Source organism: Triturus cristatus, chromosome 10 (genome assembly GCF_964204655.1).
Source record: "Triturus cristatus chromosome 10, aTriCri1.1, whole genome shotgun sequence".
Lineage (NCBI taxonomy): Eukaryota > Metazoa > Chordata > Amphibia > Caudata > Salamandridae > Triturus > Triturus cristatus.
The window spans coordinates 493,366,649-493,384,439 of NC_140593.1; the positions used below are offsets into that span (position 1 = coordinate 493,366,649).

Genomic DNA, 17,791 nt, shown 5'->3' on the forward strand with positions numbered 1-17,791 from the left:
CTCCTTATCTGGCCCTTCTCCTGGTGGACTTCGAGAAGGCTTTCGATTCGGTGGGGTGGGAATATCTTGGGGACACCTTAGAACTCATGGGGTTCGGCTCCCAGTTCCGTGCCATGGTTCGGGTTCTTTACGCGGACCCACGAGCTCGGGTACTGGTCAATGGGACCTTGTCCCGCGCATTTTCCATAGGGCGGGGGACGCGGCAGGGCTGCCCGCTTTCGCCCCTCCTCTTCGCCCTGGCGATGGAGCCCCTGGCTGTGCTCCTCTGGGCGGATCCTGTCATCCGTGGCTGGGACTGGCCGGGTATGGTCCCTGATAAAATCGCGTTGTATGCGGACGACGTTCTTATTTATCTCTCAGATCCGGCTGTCTCGGATCCTCGGGTGCGCCAAATTCTTCACCGGTTTGGGCAGGCCTCTGGTCTCCGTTTGAACTCCGGGAAGTCTGTCCTGGTTCCGCTCCACCCTTCACGGGAGTGTTTTGATTGGCAGTCTGACATTCCTCTTCGACGGCTGTCCTTTAAATACCTGGGGATTTGGGTTGCCCTTCTCCCGGAACTGTGCTGGGCTCTTAACGTGGCCCCCGTGGTGAACAAGGCCAGATCAGATATGGCGAAGTGGCAATCTCTCCCATTGAATCCGTTGGGAAGGATCGCTCTTTATAAGATGATGATCCTCCCTCGGTTTTTATATATGCTCCAGAACACGCCCTTCTCCTTCCCCCGCTCCTGGTTTCGGGACCTGGATAAGACCGCGACTAGATTTCTTTGGGGCGGAGGTAGATCCCGGTTGGCCTTGGACCGCTGTCGCGTTCCTTCCTATGACGGTGGCCTGAGCATGACGAATCTTTACCTATTCTATCTTGCTGCGCGGCTGCTGGTGGTCCATGACTGGTTTTCGGGTGGGTGGGACGATCCGGCTTATCGACTGGAGGTGCGGCTCATCGGATTCCCCTCTATTCAAAATATGCTCTATGGCGCGACGGTCCCTGGATCGCTTCCAGAGGTAGTTCAGGCCCCCTTTCTGGCGTGGCGAGCGGCTCTACGGCACACTCGGTGGTCGAGGGTGCTAACCCGGGTGACACCGCTATGGCACGGCACTTGGATGCGGGAGGTGGCGGGACTCGGGGGCTTTCGTAGCTGGGACCTCCTAGTGATCTCCTGCCTGGGCGACGTCTGGCGGGGAAGCCATATGTGCTCCTTTCAAGAGCTCCGGAGTCGGTTTTCTCTCCATACCTCGCAGTTTTATCGTTATCTCCAGTTGCGCCATGCGCTCCAATCTTACGTCCCTCTAGATTCCAAACTCCCTGACCATAGCCCGCCTGAAGCCCAGGTGATGCTGGGATATCTTGGGAAGGGGGGCATCTCCCGCATTTACCGATCCCTGGTTAATAATACCCCGATGGACTGGAGTGGGCTGAGGCAGCGGTGGGAGGCCTGGGTGGGTCCTCTGGACGACAATGATTGGAGGGACGCCCTCATGGCGCCCAGGACAATCACCGCATCGGCTCGATTGCGGCTTGTCCAGGTTTATTACCTTCACACCGCATACCTGACCCCGGAGCGTCTGTTTCGCGCAGGCCTGTGCCAGGGAGCCTCGTGCGGGCGGTGCGGGATGGACCCGGCAGATTTCTTTCACATGGTCTGGTCTTGCCCTCGCCTGACCGGCTTCTGGAAGGAGATTGAAACTGACTTAACTGACGTCCTGGGATGGGAGGTCCCCCATGACCCTCGATTAGCGCTGCTGGGCATAACGGATGGGCTGGATGGCTCCGATGGCTCCCGTAACGAGCACTCTTTCCTAACCACGGCCCTGGTGGTGGCCAAGAGAGATATAGCGGCCGCCTGGAAGCAGGTTGACCCACCCAGGGGAGGCAAATGGCGCAGAGGGGTGGATTGGTGCGCTTCACAGGAACGGACATTGTACGCTGCGAGGGGCTGCCCCAAAAAGTTCCGTAAAGTATGGGGGAAATGGCTCGGGGGCCTAGTTTAAGGGGGGGTATGCATGGGGCGGGAACGGAGGGAGAGGGGTGGGGGAGATTGCTTGGGCTGCTGTTGTTTAACTGCTACGTGATGGGTCTGAATACTATCAAATTGTATGCCCTTTTTGATCTTGATGCCTATTTGAAAATAAAAATTTGTTTATCAAAAAAACAAACAAAAACAAAAAATTGTCATTTACAAAACCTTTGAAATTCACTGAAAAAAACATAGGTTTCAGGCCTGATATAGTTAGGAATTAGCATTTAAAAAACCTTTGAAATTCACTGAAAATAACATAGGTTTCAGGCCTGATATAGTTAGGAATTAGCATTTAAAAAACCTTAGAAATTCACTGAAAAAACAATAGGTTTTAGTGGTGTTATAGTTAGCTGGACATTTCACTCGAACAAAACCATTGAAATTCCTCCGATATAGTTAGTTGTACTAACTACATCTTGCGCGCCCGCAATCCACTGCTGATGATGTCACATATTACATCATTCATGACATGGTCAGTGACATCACTGATGACATCACTGATATCATCCACATGACAATCAGATACACCTCATCATACACTAGTATAACCTTTCATCTCTCACTGTAAAATACAGAGTGCCAGATGTAAAACCATTGACACACCAATACAAGTTTCTAAACACCCACTCAGTGATTCCTAGATCTATACATACATGTAATCACTTACCTATAGATTCACTCATACATGCTGTCAATGATCAATAGAACACTATCAAATATACTTATACAGCTATATCGACATTACACAGCAGCACACATCCTAATCACTTATGAAGTCATCCTACTCACTTATGCAAACAATGGATCATACTTACTTTTACTTAGCTATACACTTCTAAAAACACCACTTTATCTATTCATATAGGTAATAACTCATACTTGGTGTGTTATAAAAACACTATTACAAGTATACAGTTATCCATTCAGTCACTCATACAATCACTGAGTCTTATGTATACTTATTTATATACAACAACTGACACGTACACTGGCTTTTATTTTTCTAGTTTGTTGGACATGTACCATTGATACATATATTGGCTCATCACCACACCCATAAAGATATTCACTCACCCAAACAACTGTTATAACATGTAGTTTTAACTTCAGATACCTACTGAATCAACTATTCACACATCTGTGGGTAGTCACACGCCCCCCACCGAACACACACATTCACTCTCCCATACAAATACTCAGTTAACTAATCAATAAATAATATAGACTTTCACGTTGCTAGTAACCAACTGGTGCAGCAGTTTACACAACAACTGACAGAGTGATACAGATATTCACACAGTTTAGTCACTATCCAATATATTTAGTGAGACACTATAAATTAGTCAAGTAAACAGTCAATCACACTGCTACTAAATACTCCATCCAGATATTTATATTTATATATCCACTCATTCTTCAATGCAAATTGCTATACATATATAATACATATTTAAATAACAAACCAAATCACATTCTCTGGATGATGTCATCAGTGATGTCATTTGAGATGTCATCAGTGATGTCACTGACCATGTCATGAATGATGTAATATGTGACATCATCAGCAATGGATTGCGGGCGCGCGAGATTTAGTTAGTACAACTAACTATATCGGAGGAATTTCAATGGTTTTGTTCGAGTGAAATGTCCAGCTAACTATAACACCCCTAAAACCTATTGTTTTTTCAGTGAATTTCTAAGGTTTTTGAAATGCTAATTCCTAACTATATCAGGCCTGAAACCTATGTTTTTTTCAGTGAATTTCAAAGGTTTTTTAAATGCTAATTCCTAACTATATCAGGCCTGAAACCTATATATATATATTATCTACTGGCGGTCGCCAGTAGATAGTTATAGTTAGGACCGTGTTTCCATAGGAAATTCGCAACATTCTATTTGGAATAACTTTGGCGCCGGTTGACGAATCCTCGCGAAATTTTCAAAATAGGTGGGGCGCTCCGCTCCTACCCTGAAAGTCTCCGGGGGATTAGTCAAGCAGGGGCTGAGAAAAAAGGGGGGTCCCAAAACACGTGTTCCCCATGCAATTTTCCATAGGGACCTTTAGTCCAAGGTACAGCCCGAACGGCTGAACAGAATTACTTGAAATTTGGCAGAGAGGTAGTGCTCAGCTCAGGGATGTGCCTTTTGCAGTGTCAATCTGTTCAGTAGTTCCTGAGAAAGTCAAAAGTAAAATCATATATATATGTGGGCGGAGCCTAACCACACATCTCATCCTGAGATCTGATTGGCTGTCAGCACTTCATCCAAGAAGTGTTGGCAGCCATCTTGGGACCAATATACATGATAGCACCTCATTAAAAAGCATTGCAGTTAATAGAAGGTTTTAAGACTTTAGTTACATTATAATGTGTATGGGTGTGTTAGTGAGTGAATGACTGTCTCAATAGTGTCTTTATGTGTAACTACATATGTTTTAAACTAGTATATGTGACTATTGGTGTATATAAGTGAGTATATGTGAGAGTGAGAGATTGAAAGAGTTCCTGTATGAATAAGTATGTGTTTCTATAAGTGATTGTTTAAAAGACTAAGTATGTGTAAGTTTCTGTAGAAGTAAGTGTGGTGGTATGTGTATAACTGTATATGCAAGTAAATGGAGGTTTGATTCTTTATTAGCATGAGTGACTATGTGTGGGAGTAACTCTATGGATGAGTGGCGTTGTGTAACAGGATGTATAGGTGTATGAGTACATATGATGAGTGAGTACATGTATGAGTGACTGTATAGGACTGTTGGTGAATGAGTGGATGCGTATGTGGATCTTAGAATTAATGAATAGGTTGTTGTAACTGGTATTGGTATGTCCATTGTTTTGAAAATGTTAGTTTCTATTTTTGAATGTGTGTGTCAAAGGTTATATTAGGGGGAGAGGAGGTCTGCCACTCTATCACAAGGATGATGTCATGAGTGATGTTATGAGTGATGTCACAGACCATGTCATGAGTGATGTAATATGTGACGTCATCAGCAGTGCAGTGCATTGCGGGCGCGCGAGTTATAGTTTGCTGAACTAACTATAACGGGGGAATTTCAATGGTTTTGTACGAGTGAAAAGTCCAGCTAACTATAACGCCCCTGAAACCTATGGTTTTTTCAGTGAATTTCTAAGGTTTTTTAAATGCTAATTCCTAACTATAACGTGCCTGAAACCTATGTTTTTTTCAGTGAATATATATATACATAGAAATGTTCAGGATTTGGTCATGTCTGATTGATTAAATGGTGAATTGGAGACCAATTAATCAAATAGAAGTACAAATAAAAAGATTCATATCATCTATTTCCCTTTTTCCAGGTAGCCCTTGTATTTCCCAACAATGACCCTGCTGCTTTCATGGTCGCGTTTTATGGCTGCCTGCTAGCAGAAGTTGTCCCTGTGCCCATTGAAGTGCCACTTACCAGAAAGGTAAGATCAATTTCTTTGCTTGCTCTGGTGGAAAAATGTACATTTCTGCATTCTTTCAGCACAAACGTCACTCTAAATATGAGGTGAAATCCATTCAGCCTGGAGAAAATGTTTCTGCTTTTGGCACATCTCCATTTCTCACACAGAAAAGATGCATTACAAATAGTTTACGGTGGGGAACTGCTGATAAACAAGTAAAGTAATATGATGCGTGGAGTAAATATATGCTATTAATGCAGCTAAGATTTTAACTTTTGGGGTAGATGATTTTCAGGCAATCTGCTCTTACAATTTCCAGCTGCTTTTTGGGGGACATAACAGTTGGAGACAAGAAAGTCAGGGTTTCCTCTGGTGGTTGTGGTGGGCGAGAGGTGGTTCTAGCAGAATAATATAAGTGAGTGAAGGTTTTCATTGCTGTCGCCCAACAGAGATATATTTCAGTTGTAGACTCTTTTAGTGGCCCTTCCTGCAATCAGATATTGAATTTGTCCCTAGTTTTTTGTGCATGATGCCTGCATCTTGTCTAGCAAAGGAGAACAAGGCTAATGGAGTGTCTAATCACTTTAATGGAAATATATACAAACACAGAAAAGGGTATTTTACCCAGCGTCGAAGGACAGAAAACTGGTAGGTTGGGTGCAAACACACAAAGCAACACAAAAGAGACACATTAGGGACTTGTAAGATGGCAGTGAAATTGGGCTCGTTCGTAGAAGGAGCAAGGGCATGCAACTATGGTCCCTATTCAGGGCAAGTGTGAACAGAGGGTTTGAGGTCCAGAGTGTCTATGGGTTTTTGAAGATGCAGCACATGTTGAGCAACCTGGCAATGCAGGTGTTTTTTTGTGTTTTGACCTCTTTCCTGGATTTGTGTGCCTTTACCTCTTTCCAGGCATGTGATTAGAATTTAAAGATAGCTAGAGAGATGTGGAGCGGTGGAGAAGCAGACAAGCAGTCACTGATAGAGTAGTAACTGTTTTGTTTATTACTCCAGACCAACACAAAAACAATAAGGGTTTTAAGGTCCCTTCATTGTAGCCAGACGTCTTCTCTTGGGTGGGGGGGGGCGGCAAACTGCAACCGTTTCTCCTTCGATGGATCCTCCGTGAACACTCACAGCGGTTCAACGGCAAACATAGGGGAAACAAAAAGAAAACACCCCATAAGGCATTGGCTCTCTTCCTATTAAGTTTGTTTGTTTGTTTGAACTTTATTTCGGCTTTTATAGCCTTAAAAGCAGAAGTACAGAAGGATAAAACAAGACACAAGTACTTACATGACCATAAATCAGCAAGAAAAAATTAAAAATTTAGACATAGCAGAAAGAAGAATCAATAAGTTATGACCATTAATGAGCTACCGCAGTTAAGAACATAAATATAATTATTAAATTAACTAAAAGCCAGATACTAAAAACAGTTAGGACTGCGAGGATCAGTGCATCAATAATTCTAAACAGTTTAGAAGTAAGTATTAGGACACATCTATACATTACAGTTTATGACCAGACCATTTCCTGATAAGGTACCCACTAAATAGGAATCTACTTGTACCGAACACCATAAGTTGCGAGGTATTAGACTTGAATATGCGCTCTGCCTCTTTATAGGATCTAACCCCCAGATTTTTACGTAGGGGTTTGATCCAACGGTCTCTCGGTTTTTTATAAACCGGGCAAAAGAAGAGTAGATGGACATCATCTTCCTTTGCTCCTTGAGAGCAAAGAGTGTATAAGTCCGTACCATTTTTATCCCCCCACCTGCATGTAGTTGCAGAAGTCTGTAAGACCCCGTATCTATATTGCAAGAATAACGTTTTTGCTAATGGTGGCTCTATCTCGTCCATAAATTGTTCAAAGGAAGGGCTATCTTTTGTATTCAAAAATCTCTCAGTCAATGTGCCAATCGATGTGCTACGTATTAGTTCATGATGGACATAAAACCAGAAAGTATCCTTTACGAGCTTTTTTGAGGATGGTGTCAAATTCTGGGGAACCTCCCAAAAATGGGAAAGCCCTAACCTCTCGTACCACAGAGAAATGTGCTTTAGCCAAGGTATATTCATATGCCCATTAATCTGGATTATTTCAATCAACCCATTCTTATAGTCATCCAGCTCCAAAGTTGTCCACAGCCTAACCCAATACAATAATGGTCTTAATATAGCTTGGTGATAAGTCCTTTTAAGATTAATATCAAGGAACACTGGTAATAAGGGGGTTCTAATTGGGATTTTGAGCAGTCTACGAACAAAGTGATTTTCTACTTTATCGAAGTTATCTTTACAGCAACATCCCCAAAGCTCAGCACCATAAAGTGCTGCTGATTGTGTTTTAGCTTTAAATACCTCAAGTGCCGGCGTAATAGCTTTGGAGTAACTTGCGCCATGCACTTTTAAGATAGGTAATGAATTTTGTTTAAGGGATAAGTTGCTTTTTTCCAACTGCCCTTTCCATGTAAGGTTATTTTCCAGCAATAATCCTAAATAGTTAAAGCTCCCCACATGTTCCAATTTTAAATTTTCTAAAAACAAATTTTTCCTAAAGGTCTTTTGGGGTTTTATGGACATATATTTGGTTTTGGATGGGATGATCTCTAACCCCTTCCTCACACAGTAACTTTGGAAGGAATCCACCAATTTTTGCAACCCCCTCGGGGTCTGTGAAATTAGGATTGTATCATCAGCAAAAAGTAAGGACGTGATCGCCTCACCACCTAACTTCGGGGAATCATGGTCACAGTTCCTTAAATGGCTAGGGATATCGTTAACATATAACGAAAAGAGTGTGGGTGCTAACACACATCCTTGTCGTACACCGCAGTCCACGGATATGGACCTTGAAATTTCTCCACTCTTCCCCCATCTAATTTTAGCGTAATTCCCAGTGTGTAGTTTAATAAGTTCTTTAAGAAGCTCACCTGGGACCGCCATATCCCTAAGAGTAGTCCACAGCAGATTGCGAGGAACAAGGTCGAAGGCGGCTCTCAAATCAACAAACGCTATGTACAGGCTGCCTTTCCTTAAATTAATATACTTCCAACAGATGCACAGAAACCTAAATACCTGGTCAACCGTACTAATTTTTGACCTAAATCCTGCTTGGTATTTGGTTAAAATCTTCATCTCATCAATCCAATTTAAAAGCCTATTTAAAATATGTCTGGCAAAAATTTTTTGTAAAATATCAATTAAACTTATTGGGCGGTAATTACTCGGGTCATAACGATCACCTTTTTTAAAAATGGTTACAATTTCCGCCCCTTTCCATGATTCAGGGATTGGTGTTCCTGCAACAATTGAATTACACAGGAAATTTATATATGGCCCCCATACTTCCCCGTCATGCTTAAGTAAATCACCGGGGATTTTATCGGGACATGGGGCTTTACCCATTTTAACAGCCTGGAGTGCCTGAGTAGTTTCTTCTAAGCTAAATCTCAAAGGAGCAATATTCAGATCTACATTAAATTCTTGGAGCCCTAGGGTCAATCGCTCAGAATCATCGGAATAGAGCTTTGAAAAGTGGTCACACCAAGTTTTTTCATCCAAATATACATCCTTTGGTGATCTACCTCTTTTATTTCCTTTAGAAATTAAATTCCAAAATGTACTCTGATCTCTTAACTTTGCCGCACTTAAGAGATCATCCCATAGAGTTCCATCCCAATTCTTTTTCGCTTGTGCCAAAGCTTTCTTATAAGCCAGTCTACCATTTTTTATATCCAGTTGGTTCTTAGATTTTACTGCCTGAATCAAACTGGATTTAGCTGACCGACAATCATTATTATACCATGGGTTTGTTAGTTCGTAGTAAATCTCTGTTGAATTTTCACCTTTTTTGTACAGTTTACTCATAAGGGGAGTTAACGCATCTACCAGTTTAATATGTAGATCAAGGACGCCCTCAGAGCCCAATGAGGGCTTCTGAGAATTTCCTACTATCTCTGAGAATGTATTATAAATATTTAACAATGACTCCTCATTCCCCAGAATATGAGGCCATCTTAGGGCACGTCTATTATTTGTTATCTTTGGCTCCTCATCAATGTTAGATAATATAACTTCACCAACTAGTCTAGAAGTAAAAGGCTGTGGAACTAGCCATAGTTGGAGTGGGAGATGGTCACTCTCTGACCTAGAATCTATCTTAAAGTCAGTAATTAGATACCAAAGAGTCATTGAAACCAATACAAAATCAATATGTGACCTACAATTTCCCTTCGAGAAAGTTGGAGCCGGTGGTCTATCGGAGCGAAAACGACCATTGCATGCCCTTAAATCATGGGACACGGTCAACTGTAAAATCTGTGTGGCTGCTATAGTGGATTTAACCAACCCCGTGGGCTCTAGAATCAAAATATCATTAGCAGCATCTTGCTCTTCAAATAGAGTTTCCAAACCCAAAACTGGCTCATACTTACAATTAAAATCCCCACCAACTATTACTTGTACGCTAGGGCCCAATGTATCTAAAAAGGAATCCAGGAGTTCAACCACCTTCGATTCCTTATTTAATGGATACGGTCTATTGTATATATTTATCAAGTATATGACTTCCTTTCCTCTCGTCACAATTTTTAGCCCTAGTAAATCAGAGGAGGGAATAGATAGTTGAGTAACAACTATTTCCAAGGTGACTTTGACCCATATGACCAACCCCCCTGATGCTCTTCCTCTTACTGATGGAGTTGCGTCAGTGCTATAGGATTTATACCATAGTCTATGGGGAGTTTCTACAGACCAAGTCTCCTGTAATAAAATAATATCATAATCCTCAATGTATGAGCACCAAACCACATCCTTTAAATTTTTGGCTAACCCTGCTATGTTCCATGATACCAATCTTAAACTTAGGTTATCTTCTACACTTGCTGGGGGTATACCTAATAATGTATCTCTAGCAAGAAGAGTAGCGGTATTTATGTCTTCAGCTTGGGTGTCATCCATAAGGCTTCCCTTTAGCATTGATTCTGAATTTATAACATAAGCACTAATGGCCTCACCCTCCCCAGTCACCTCAACCATCTTAACTACTTCTCCCGAGTTGGTTTTGTGAAGACCATTGCTGTACAACAGCTCATTTGACACCACAACTTTAGGAGTCGGTTCCAATAAATGGGTGAGAACGAAATCTTCACTACATGAAATTTGCCCCCATACCTGGGTCGCAGACATTTTTCCCATAGTGGATATCCCATCCTGTAAAAGTCAGTCATTGTGGTCCAATGTGCTCAATGGCAAAAATCTATTTACAGTGGGGATTTGAAAAACTGGCCTACTATTAATATTTTGGGGTCCATGTTTAATAATACCGGGTTGAGATATTCTATCAAGATGACTATAAAAAAAAAACAACGAATGCACGGTCACATCATTCTCCCCCGGGGCCAGGGAAGCTGCTCTAAGTAGAACGGACTTAACATGTTGAGGGTATCTAAAGTTTATAATCACGCAATCCCCCGTACACCTTTTCTTCGAATTACCAATCCAGGGGACCCGCCTAGTAGACAATATTTGTTGAGACAAATATATAGGAAAACCACAATTTTTATTCAGCCACGCAACTGTTTTCCGTTTAAGTGAATCGTGGGGCTCATCCCGAGAGTTAGGTACAATGGAGTTTAAAGGAGGAACATTTGAAAGAACTACGACATAAGGTTCGCAGTCTGGTGGAAGATTCACAGAGCGTGTTGAACCCACTGGAATAGTGGGCATCGCAGCACTGGATGATACTTTATTTTTTCCCACAATAGTACTGTTTGCCTTCTGAGGTAGCTCCCTTGGCTCAGGAATAGATTCTAAGGATTTTGCTCCCCCAGGTACACACGAATGTACAGAATGGGTAGGTTCTAATGTCTCTATATGGTTTATGCTCTGTACTTTATTAAGGTCAGCTAAGAGGCCACCTAACCTAAATACTTCAGCAGTTAAAAAATCGATTTTTTCCACTAGTGGTTTAGCAATTGCATTTAGTTTAGTTTCAAACATCTCGGCAATATGGCCCAGGAAAGCAGAATTCATGTCTATGGCATTAGAATGGGTCTCCTTAATAAACTTAGTGCTTCTCTGTTCTAGTTCCAACGTTGGCTTAGAACGTACATTCTTATCCTTAATCTGTGTTTTTCTACATTTCCTTACTGCACGTTTAACAGGAGAGTGTGGTTTAGTAAACTCTTCAAGGTCAGATGAGGGATCCTGATCTAAAACATTTGGAGCCAGAACTGGACTTACTAGAGTCTCCATAAGTGGGGAATCAATAATAAGAAAATCAGCCATGGCAGTACTACTATTATCGTCTATAGGTGGGAGCAGAGGTTCTGGGGGTATATCTCTACCCAGTGATTTCCTTCTATCATTGTTAATTTTGCTCACCATTTTAACTAAATAGTTATTCATAGTTGACTTGCTTTTTGCCATAGTCTACAGAAAAGATTTAAAATAGCTAACCCTCGAGGAATAAGCTAAGACACCTCATGGATTAACTAACAATAATTGCTATCCTAACACTAAATAAAAAACCTTCACAATCACTTCACCCTTCTGCAATAAAGGACAGACAATAATCACAAAGTTTTAAAAAATAATTACACGATGAACATACTACAATAATACAAGCCTTCTATAGGCTCTCTGATTACTTCACCAGTCCTCATCGATAGTCACACTCCTGGGCGGGCAGAACTTAGGGGGGTGGCCCGACCCGACCTCTTCCGGCCCCCTAACGGCCACACAACGGCCCGGCCTTTGCCCGGGCTTAGCCCGGCGCGTCCCGTGACGCGGAGGGAGCCTCTCCGATTTAAGCGCCTCCGGGCGCGCTGGTGGGCGGAAGCAGGAAGTGCCGCCAAGCACTCTGGGGGCTGTAGTCTGGCGGCCAGCGGTAGTGGTGGCGGCCGGGGATACCAACAGCGTTGCCGTCCCAGGGAATGTCACGTCAGGTGGGTGTTGGTGCAACCGACCTCAGCCTCAGCCTAGTAAAAGTGAAATAACCCCCGCTCAACCGAGGGAGCCTCTCCGATTTAAGCGCCTCCGGGCGCGCTGGTGGGCGGAAGCAGGAAGTGCCGCCAAGCACTCTGGGGGCTGTAGTCTCGCGGCCAGCGGTAGTGGTGGAGGCCGGGGATACCAACAGCGTTGCCGTCCCAGGGAATGTCACGTCAGGTGGGTGTTGGTGCAACCGACCTCAGCCTCAGCCTAGTAAAAGTGAAAATGCCCCCGCTCCACCGAGGGAGCCTCTCCGATTTAAGCGCCTCCGGGCGCGCTGGTGGGCGGAAGCAGGAAGTGCCGCCAAGCACTCTGGGGGCTGTAGTCTCGCGGCCAGCGGTAGTGGTGGCAGCCGGGGATACCAACAGCGTTGCCGTCCCAGGGAATGTCACGTCAGGTGGTTGTTGGTGAAACCGACCTCACTCAGCCTGGTCTTCCACAGACCCGTCTTGCACCAACAGCCAGCAAAAGCCAAAACGACAGCCACATCGTAGAAACACTGAGCATCTCGCCGCCCAGCGCCCTGCAATCCTATTAAGTGCATAAGGGAGGGGAAAGTGATGGGAATGAGCACCGTGACCCCAGCACCAGTGAATCAGTTGCTCTTTCAGTAGTAGCAGCGTTTAAGCGAGACCGGAGAAGAGCACACAGGAGCGCGCCCCGGTATTCCTCCCATCTCCCTTCCTTTGGCGTCCCCGACGGCCTTGCCCCACACTGCCCCTAGCTGTCCCCGTACCTTCTGTAGCCACGACCTTCCTGGGCCGCAGCTGGTCTCTGCGTGTTGCCGGATAGGGTCCGGCTCCCCATCTGAACTCCTCCTGGGAAAGCCTCCCGGCGTCCTTCTTCGGGTAGAGGTTTCTCGTCAACTCCGGATGCCGACAGGTCTCCTGAACCAGGGGTTATGAAGAAGGTCTGCACTCTGTGTCTGTCTTCCTTCGAGCCCGGTTTCACCTTTCTCGCTCCTTCCGTCAAGGTTTCAAAACACTCATCTCCTTCCGCTTTGAATCTGAATCGGTCATCTGACCTAGTCACGTGAGTGGGTGGCGGAGTCCCTTGCCGGTACGATCTTAAAGACACAGTGCCGCTCCGGTGTCCTGCTCTGCAAAAAGAGATGGGTACAGGGAGAAAGGTAAGGAAGAAAATGTTCCTGAACAGTGTCCGGTATATCGGTCTCACAGGGGGGCTTCTCGTCACAAGAGGACAGATAACTGCCTCTACAGAACTTATCAGAGAAGATTGATGGCTCATCACTGCAGGGGCGTAACACAGGCCCCCGCAGCCCCCGCGGTGCGGGGGGGCCCCCAGCGCTCCAGGGGCCACCTCCGCTGCCGCGCAGCCAGCAACCACTCAGCACTCCAAACATCCGATCCTTCTCGGATGCTGGGAGTTACGTAACTTACGTTACGCTCGCTGTGGTGCAAGCGCGGCCGCCTCATCAAAAATTACATGGTGCGCGGCCGCGTCTGCGCAGTCTTCACCCTTGGGGTGGAGCATAGTATGGACAAAATAAACTTAACATGCTTAGAGCATCGTTTCTCGGTGTGTAGATAACATCTGTATCCGCTTCGCGTAGAGGACACATTGAAGAATGAAAAGAAAAAACATATTGACTCTTGGACCCCGTCGGAGCCCCAAAATGCATGACCCAGAGAGAAGGTAGGAAAATATGAAGGTTTGGACCATTCTAAAAGGCCGGCTCAGCGGCACCCTTTAACTAAAGCTGTTCTGTGCAGTGCTGTCTTTGCGATCCCTTAAGGGGGACGCGGTCACGTCACCCATATCAGCTCGTGCACAATAAACTCTTATCAGTGCAGTATTGGAGTAAAGAAAGGCCGTCTTACCTGCTGGCACCTGCGCCCCCTTCTCTGGGCCCAGAGAGGCCCCGGGCGGGACCTGTACATAGGCACACTCCTCGGCCCAGTTGTTCGGCCCTGGGAATGCCGTGCAGTGCAGGCACGCGGGCATCGTGGGGGGGGAAGGGGAACCAGGGGGGCCTGGGGGCTGGAGGCAGCAAACCATGATATAAACGTTATCAGCTGGGACCACTCTTATAGCGTCAACCTAGGTGTGGGGGTGGCCCCTCCCTGCTAGAAGCTTTATATTACAAAGATGGGTTCCCACTTGGGGTCGCGGGGGTGGGGGGAGGGGGGCGTAGGGTAGGTCAGGTGACAAAAATTGTTTTAGAGCTGATGGGGCTGCATATTATTGTAACTGCCCTCAGTAACAACTTAATAGATTATTTTCAGACAACACCTTGTCCTTTATTGTTTCTCTTATTCCTACTGAGATCTGAAAGTGCAGAAATGTTAACTTTTAACTTGGATTTAAACAATTCGTTCACGAGGATGTGAAATGCACAGACTTCACGGATGGATCTTACAGACTCTTAACACCTTTCAATAGCTGCCGCATTTCTCCACTGTCCTGTTTCCACGGTCTCTGCTCCATCCTTCTTTCCGCAGCCTTTGCTTTTGTTTATAGTCCTGTCTAATCCCTGCCATCCAGGCAGCTCTTCACAGCCTAAGAGCTCTTCGTCGCCTACTTATGTGAATTTGCCTATACAGTAGCAGCATCTCTCCACAGCTGCAGGACCACTCCCTACCTCCTCTCCACGGATCTCTTCCAAACCCTACCTTCTCTCCACAGCCCCAGCATCACCCTAAAACCACATGACTCCTGCCTAGCCCCACCTTCTCCCACAGCTGTGGTATCACCCCACAGGACCTCTTCCTGGATACTCCACATCCCAAGCATCTCCTTCTGACCTTACTATCACTACCCCTCCACAACATCTCTTCCTGGCCCTACCTCCTCTCCACAGCCCCACCATCACTCCACAACTTCAGCATCACTCCACATCCAAGGTATCGCTTCATACCCTGACCTTCTATCCGGGGCCAAATCATCTCTTCTTAACCATCCCATCTCTTCGCATGCCCACCATCTCTTCCTGGTCATACATTTTCTCCACAGCCCAGCATCTCTCCACAGCCTCCCCATCACCGCACGTCCCCAGCATATCTTCATGATCCTAACTTCTCTCCACAACCCGGAATCTCTCCACATTTCCATCATCCACCCCTATCACCAGCATCTCTTCCTGGTCCTACAGTCTCTGCACAGCAAGTGGTGTAACCATAACCCCTGCCCCGGCACTGTTCACGGGTGCCGGGCCACTGGCCTGAGAGCTCCTGACTGGGTCTGGAACATGGGGACCATGTACTTTACAGCCTCCCCCCACAAGTTTTATTAAGCCACTGTCCACTGCCCCATAATCACTGGACATCCAAAGCCTCTCTTCCTGACCCTACCTTCTCTCCACAGTCTAGCATCTCTCCAGAGCCCCATCATCTCTCCACAGCACCATCATCCCCCCACATCCCCAGCATGTCTTCTTGACCCTAAATTCTCTCCACAGTCCAGCATCTCCCCACAGTCAAGCATCTCCCACAGCCCCACCGGCACTCCGCTTCCAAGCATCACCTCCTGGCCCTCCCGTCTCTCCACAGCCCCATCATCTCTCCGCAGCCCCATCATCACCCCACATCCCCAGCATGTCTTCTTGACCCTACATTCTCTCAACAGTCCAGCATCTCTCCACTGCCCCAGCATGTCTTCTTGGCCCTACATTCTCTCCTCAGCCCCACATCTGTCCACTGCCCCATAATCACTGGACATCCCCAGCATCTCTTCCTGACCCTTCCTTTTCTCCACAGCCCAGAATTTGTACACAGCCTATCATCTCTCCACAGCCCAGTCATCACCCCATATCCCCAGCATTTCTCCTTGGCCCTACATCTCTGCCGAGCCGGTCCATGCACCTACACATATTGCCATCTCAGCTGTGACTGCAATAGTGGTAACACTCTTGGAGAAAGTCCATGAGGATGCAAAAGAAAAGGCAAGCAATGTAGCACGTGGACAAGGACAATAAGGAGGGTTGTAAACAGGGGAATAACACAGGTCCCCGCAGCCCCCGCGGTGCGGTGGGCCCCCACGCTCCAGGGGCCCCCTCACTCTCAGCGGAGGAGACGGCTGCGCCTGCAAGCAAGCCTCTTCAGCCTCCCCAAGTCCCCATAAATTAAACTGTGAGCGCACGCCACGGTGACGGCATCTAAGCCTCCGAGTCTTCCCTCTCATTCTGTCTCGCTCCTCAGTTAGTGAAAACCGAGACTTCAAGAAACGGGTATTACCCTCTCGTGGGGTGGAGAGAAATAAAACATTCCAAATGTGAAAAATAAATAACTAATTAAAGCAAGACAGAGTGCTTGCAAGGTGGCCAGATTGATTTATTTACACCTAAACACATTAGCGCAACTTTGCAGTGTTTGCCAGTGAAGTGATACTTTTGTTTACTCCTCTCTCTTTGAACAACAGTGTTTTCCCTGGGTGGGAAAGTGCACCTTGCCTGGAGGTACTGAAATACCTGCTTGATGGGTGAATTGGAAAACAAAATGTGTACAGCGATTGTGTGTTGACGAATGTGGTCTTTTTAAACCATACTGCCTATGTTTCTGAAAGGATATAAGCAATGGGAACTGAAACGGGTCCCTTCTGGGCCCTGTAGTCATGGCCTTACCTATGCAAAAGCACTCACTAATTTCAGAATAATGAGTGTAAAAGGAAAAAGGTAACCATGTTGTTCCTGCTTACATTTCACATGTCTTGCATGTCCTGCATTCCCTATGAGTGTTTGCTTTTTAGGTCTCGCCTGACCCAGCGCATGCGCTGGTCTGGCGAGACTTATTAAGAGGGCTCCAAAAAGTGCTACCAGGCCAGACTAGAGCTACAGTGCATGTGCGCTGGCGCGCGCGCCGCGCTTTTCCGCCATTACTTTCACTTTCGCGGCCGCTTTGATGTTTGATCGCGATCACTTTCGCGGCCGCAGGGCTGCTTTGCATAGCCAATAGGTCTCGCTTTTGGGACCTTATAAGTGTTTAGTTATGCAACTGTTGCATGGCTAAACACTTATAAGGTCCCAAAGGCGAGACCTATTGGCTATGCCAATGCTTGTTCTAGGATGTTGATAATTTTTTTTAGGCAGCATATTGCTCTTGTCTAGTGCGTAATTAGAATTGAGTCACATCCAGGTGTTTATAGCGGGTCAGTGCAGTGCAAGTTTCTCTCAGTGCGGCAGTATGGTGTTCAGTGGGGGAGAGGATGTGGCGCTATGGTCAGAGCTGCTGAAGTGGAACTGGTGAACCAGGTTCAGCCTTAATGATCAGGCTCCCAGACCACTCTCCTGAGGGAGCACATTCCTGTGCTACACCTTAGAAGGCGCCGCAAGATCTTAAAAGCCCTGGTATCTTAGCACCAGCAGGTGGACCCTAGTGGTGGCAAGTGTGGATTAACCTTGAAGGCCTGTC

At 45.8% G+C, this 17,791-nt stretch overlaps 1 protein-coding gene across 18 annotated transcripts in view; it reads left to right on the forward strand.

Annotated features, from left to right (window-relative positions):
• DIP2C (DIP2 acetate--CoA ligase C (putative)) overlaps positions 1-17,791 on the forward strand; it is a 1,028,010-nt gene that overhangs the window by 669,423 nt on the left and 340,796 nt on the right. For all 18 annotated transcript variants that reach the window (XM_085631929.1, XM_085631931.1, XM_085631933.1 and 15 more), the window contains one exon: positions 5,338-5,448. In XM_085631929.1, coding sequence (XP_085488055.1) covers positions 5,338-5,448 — 111 coding nt within the window. The remainder of the gene's footprint in view (positions 1-5,337; positions 5,449-17,791) is intronic.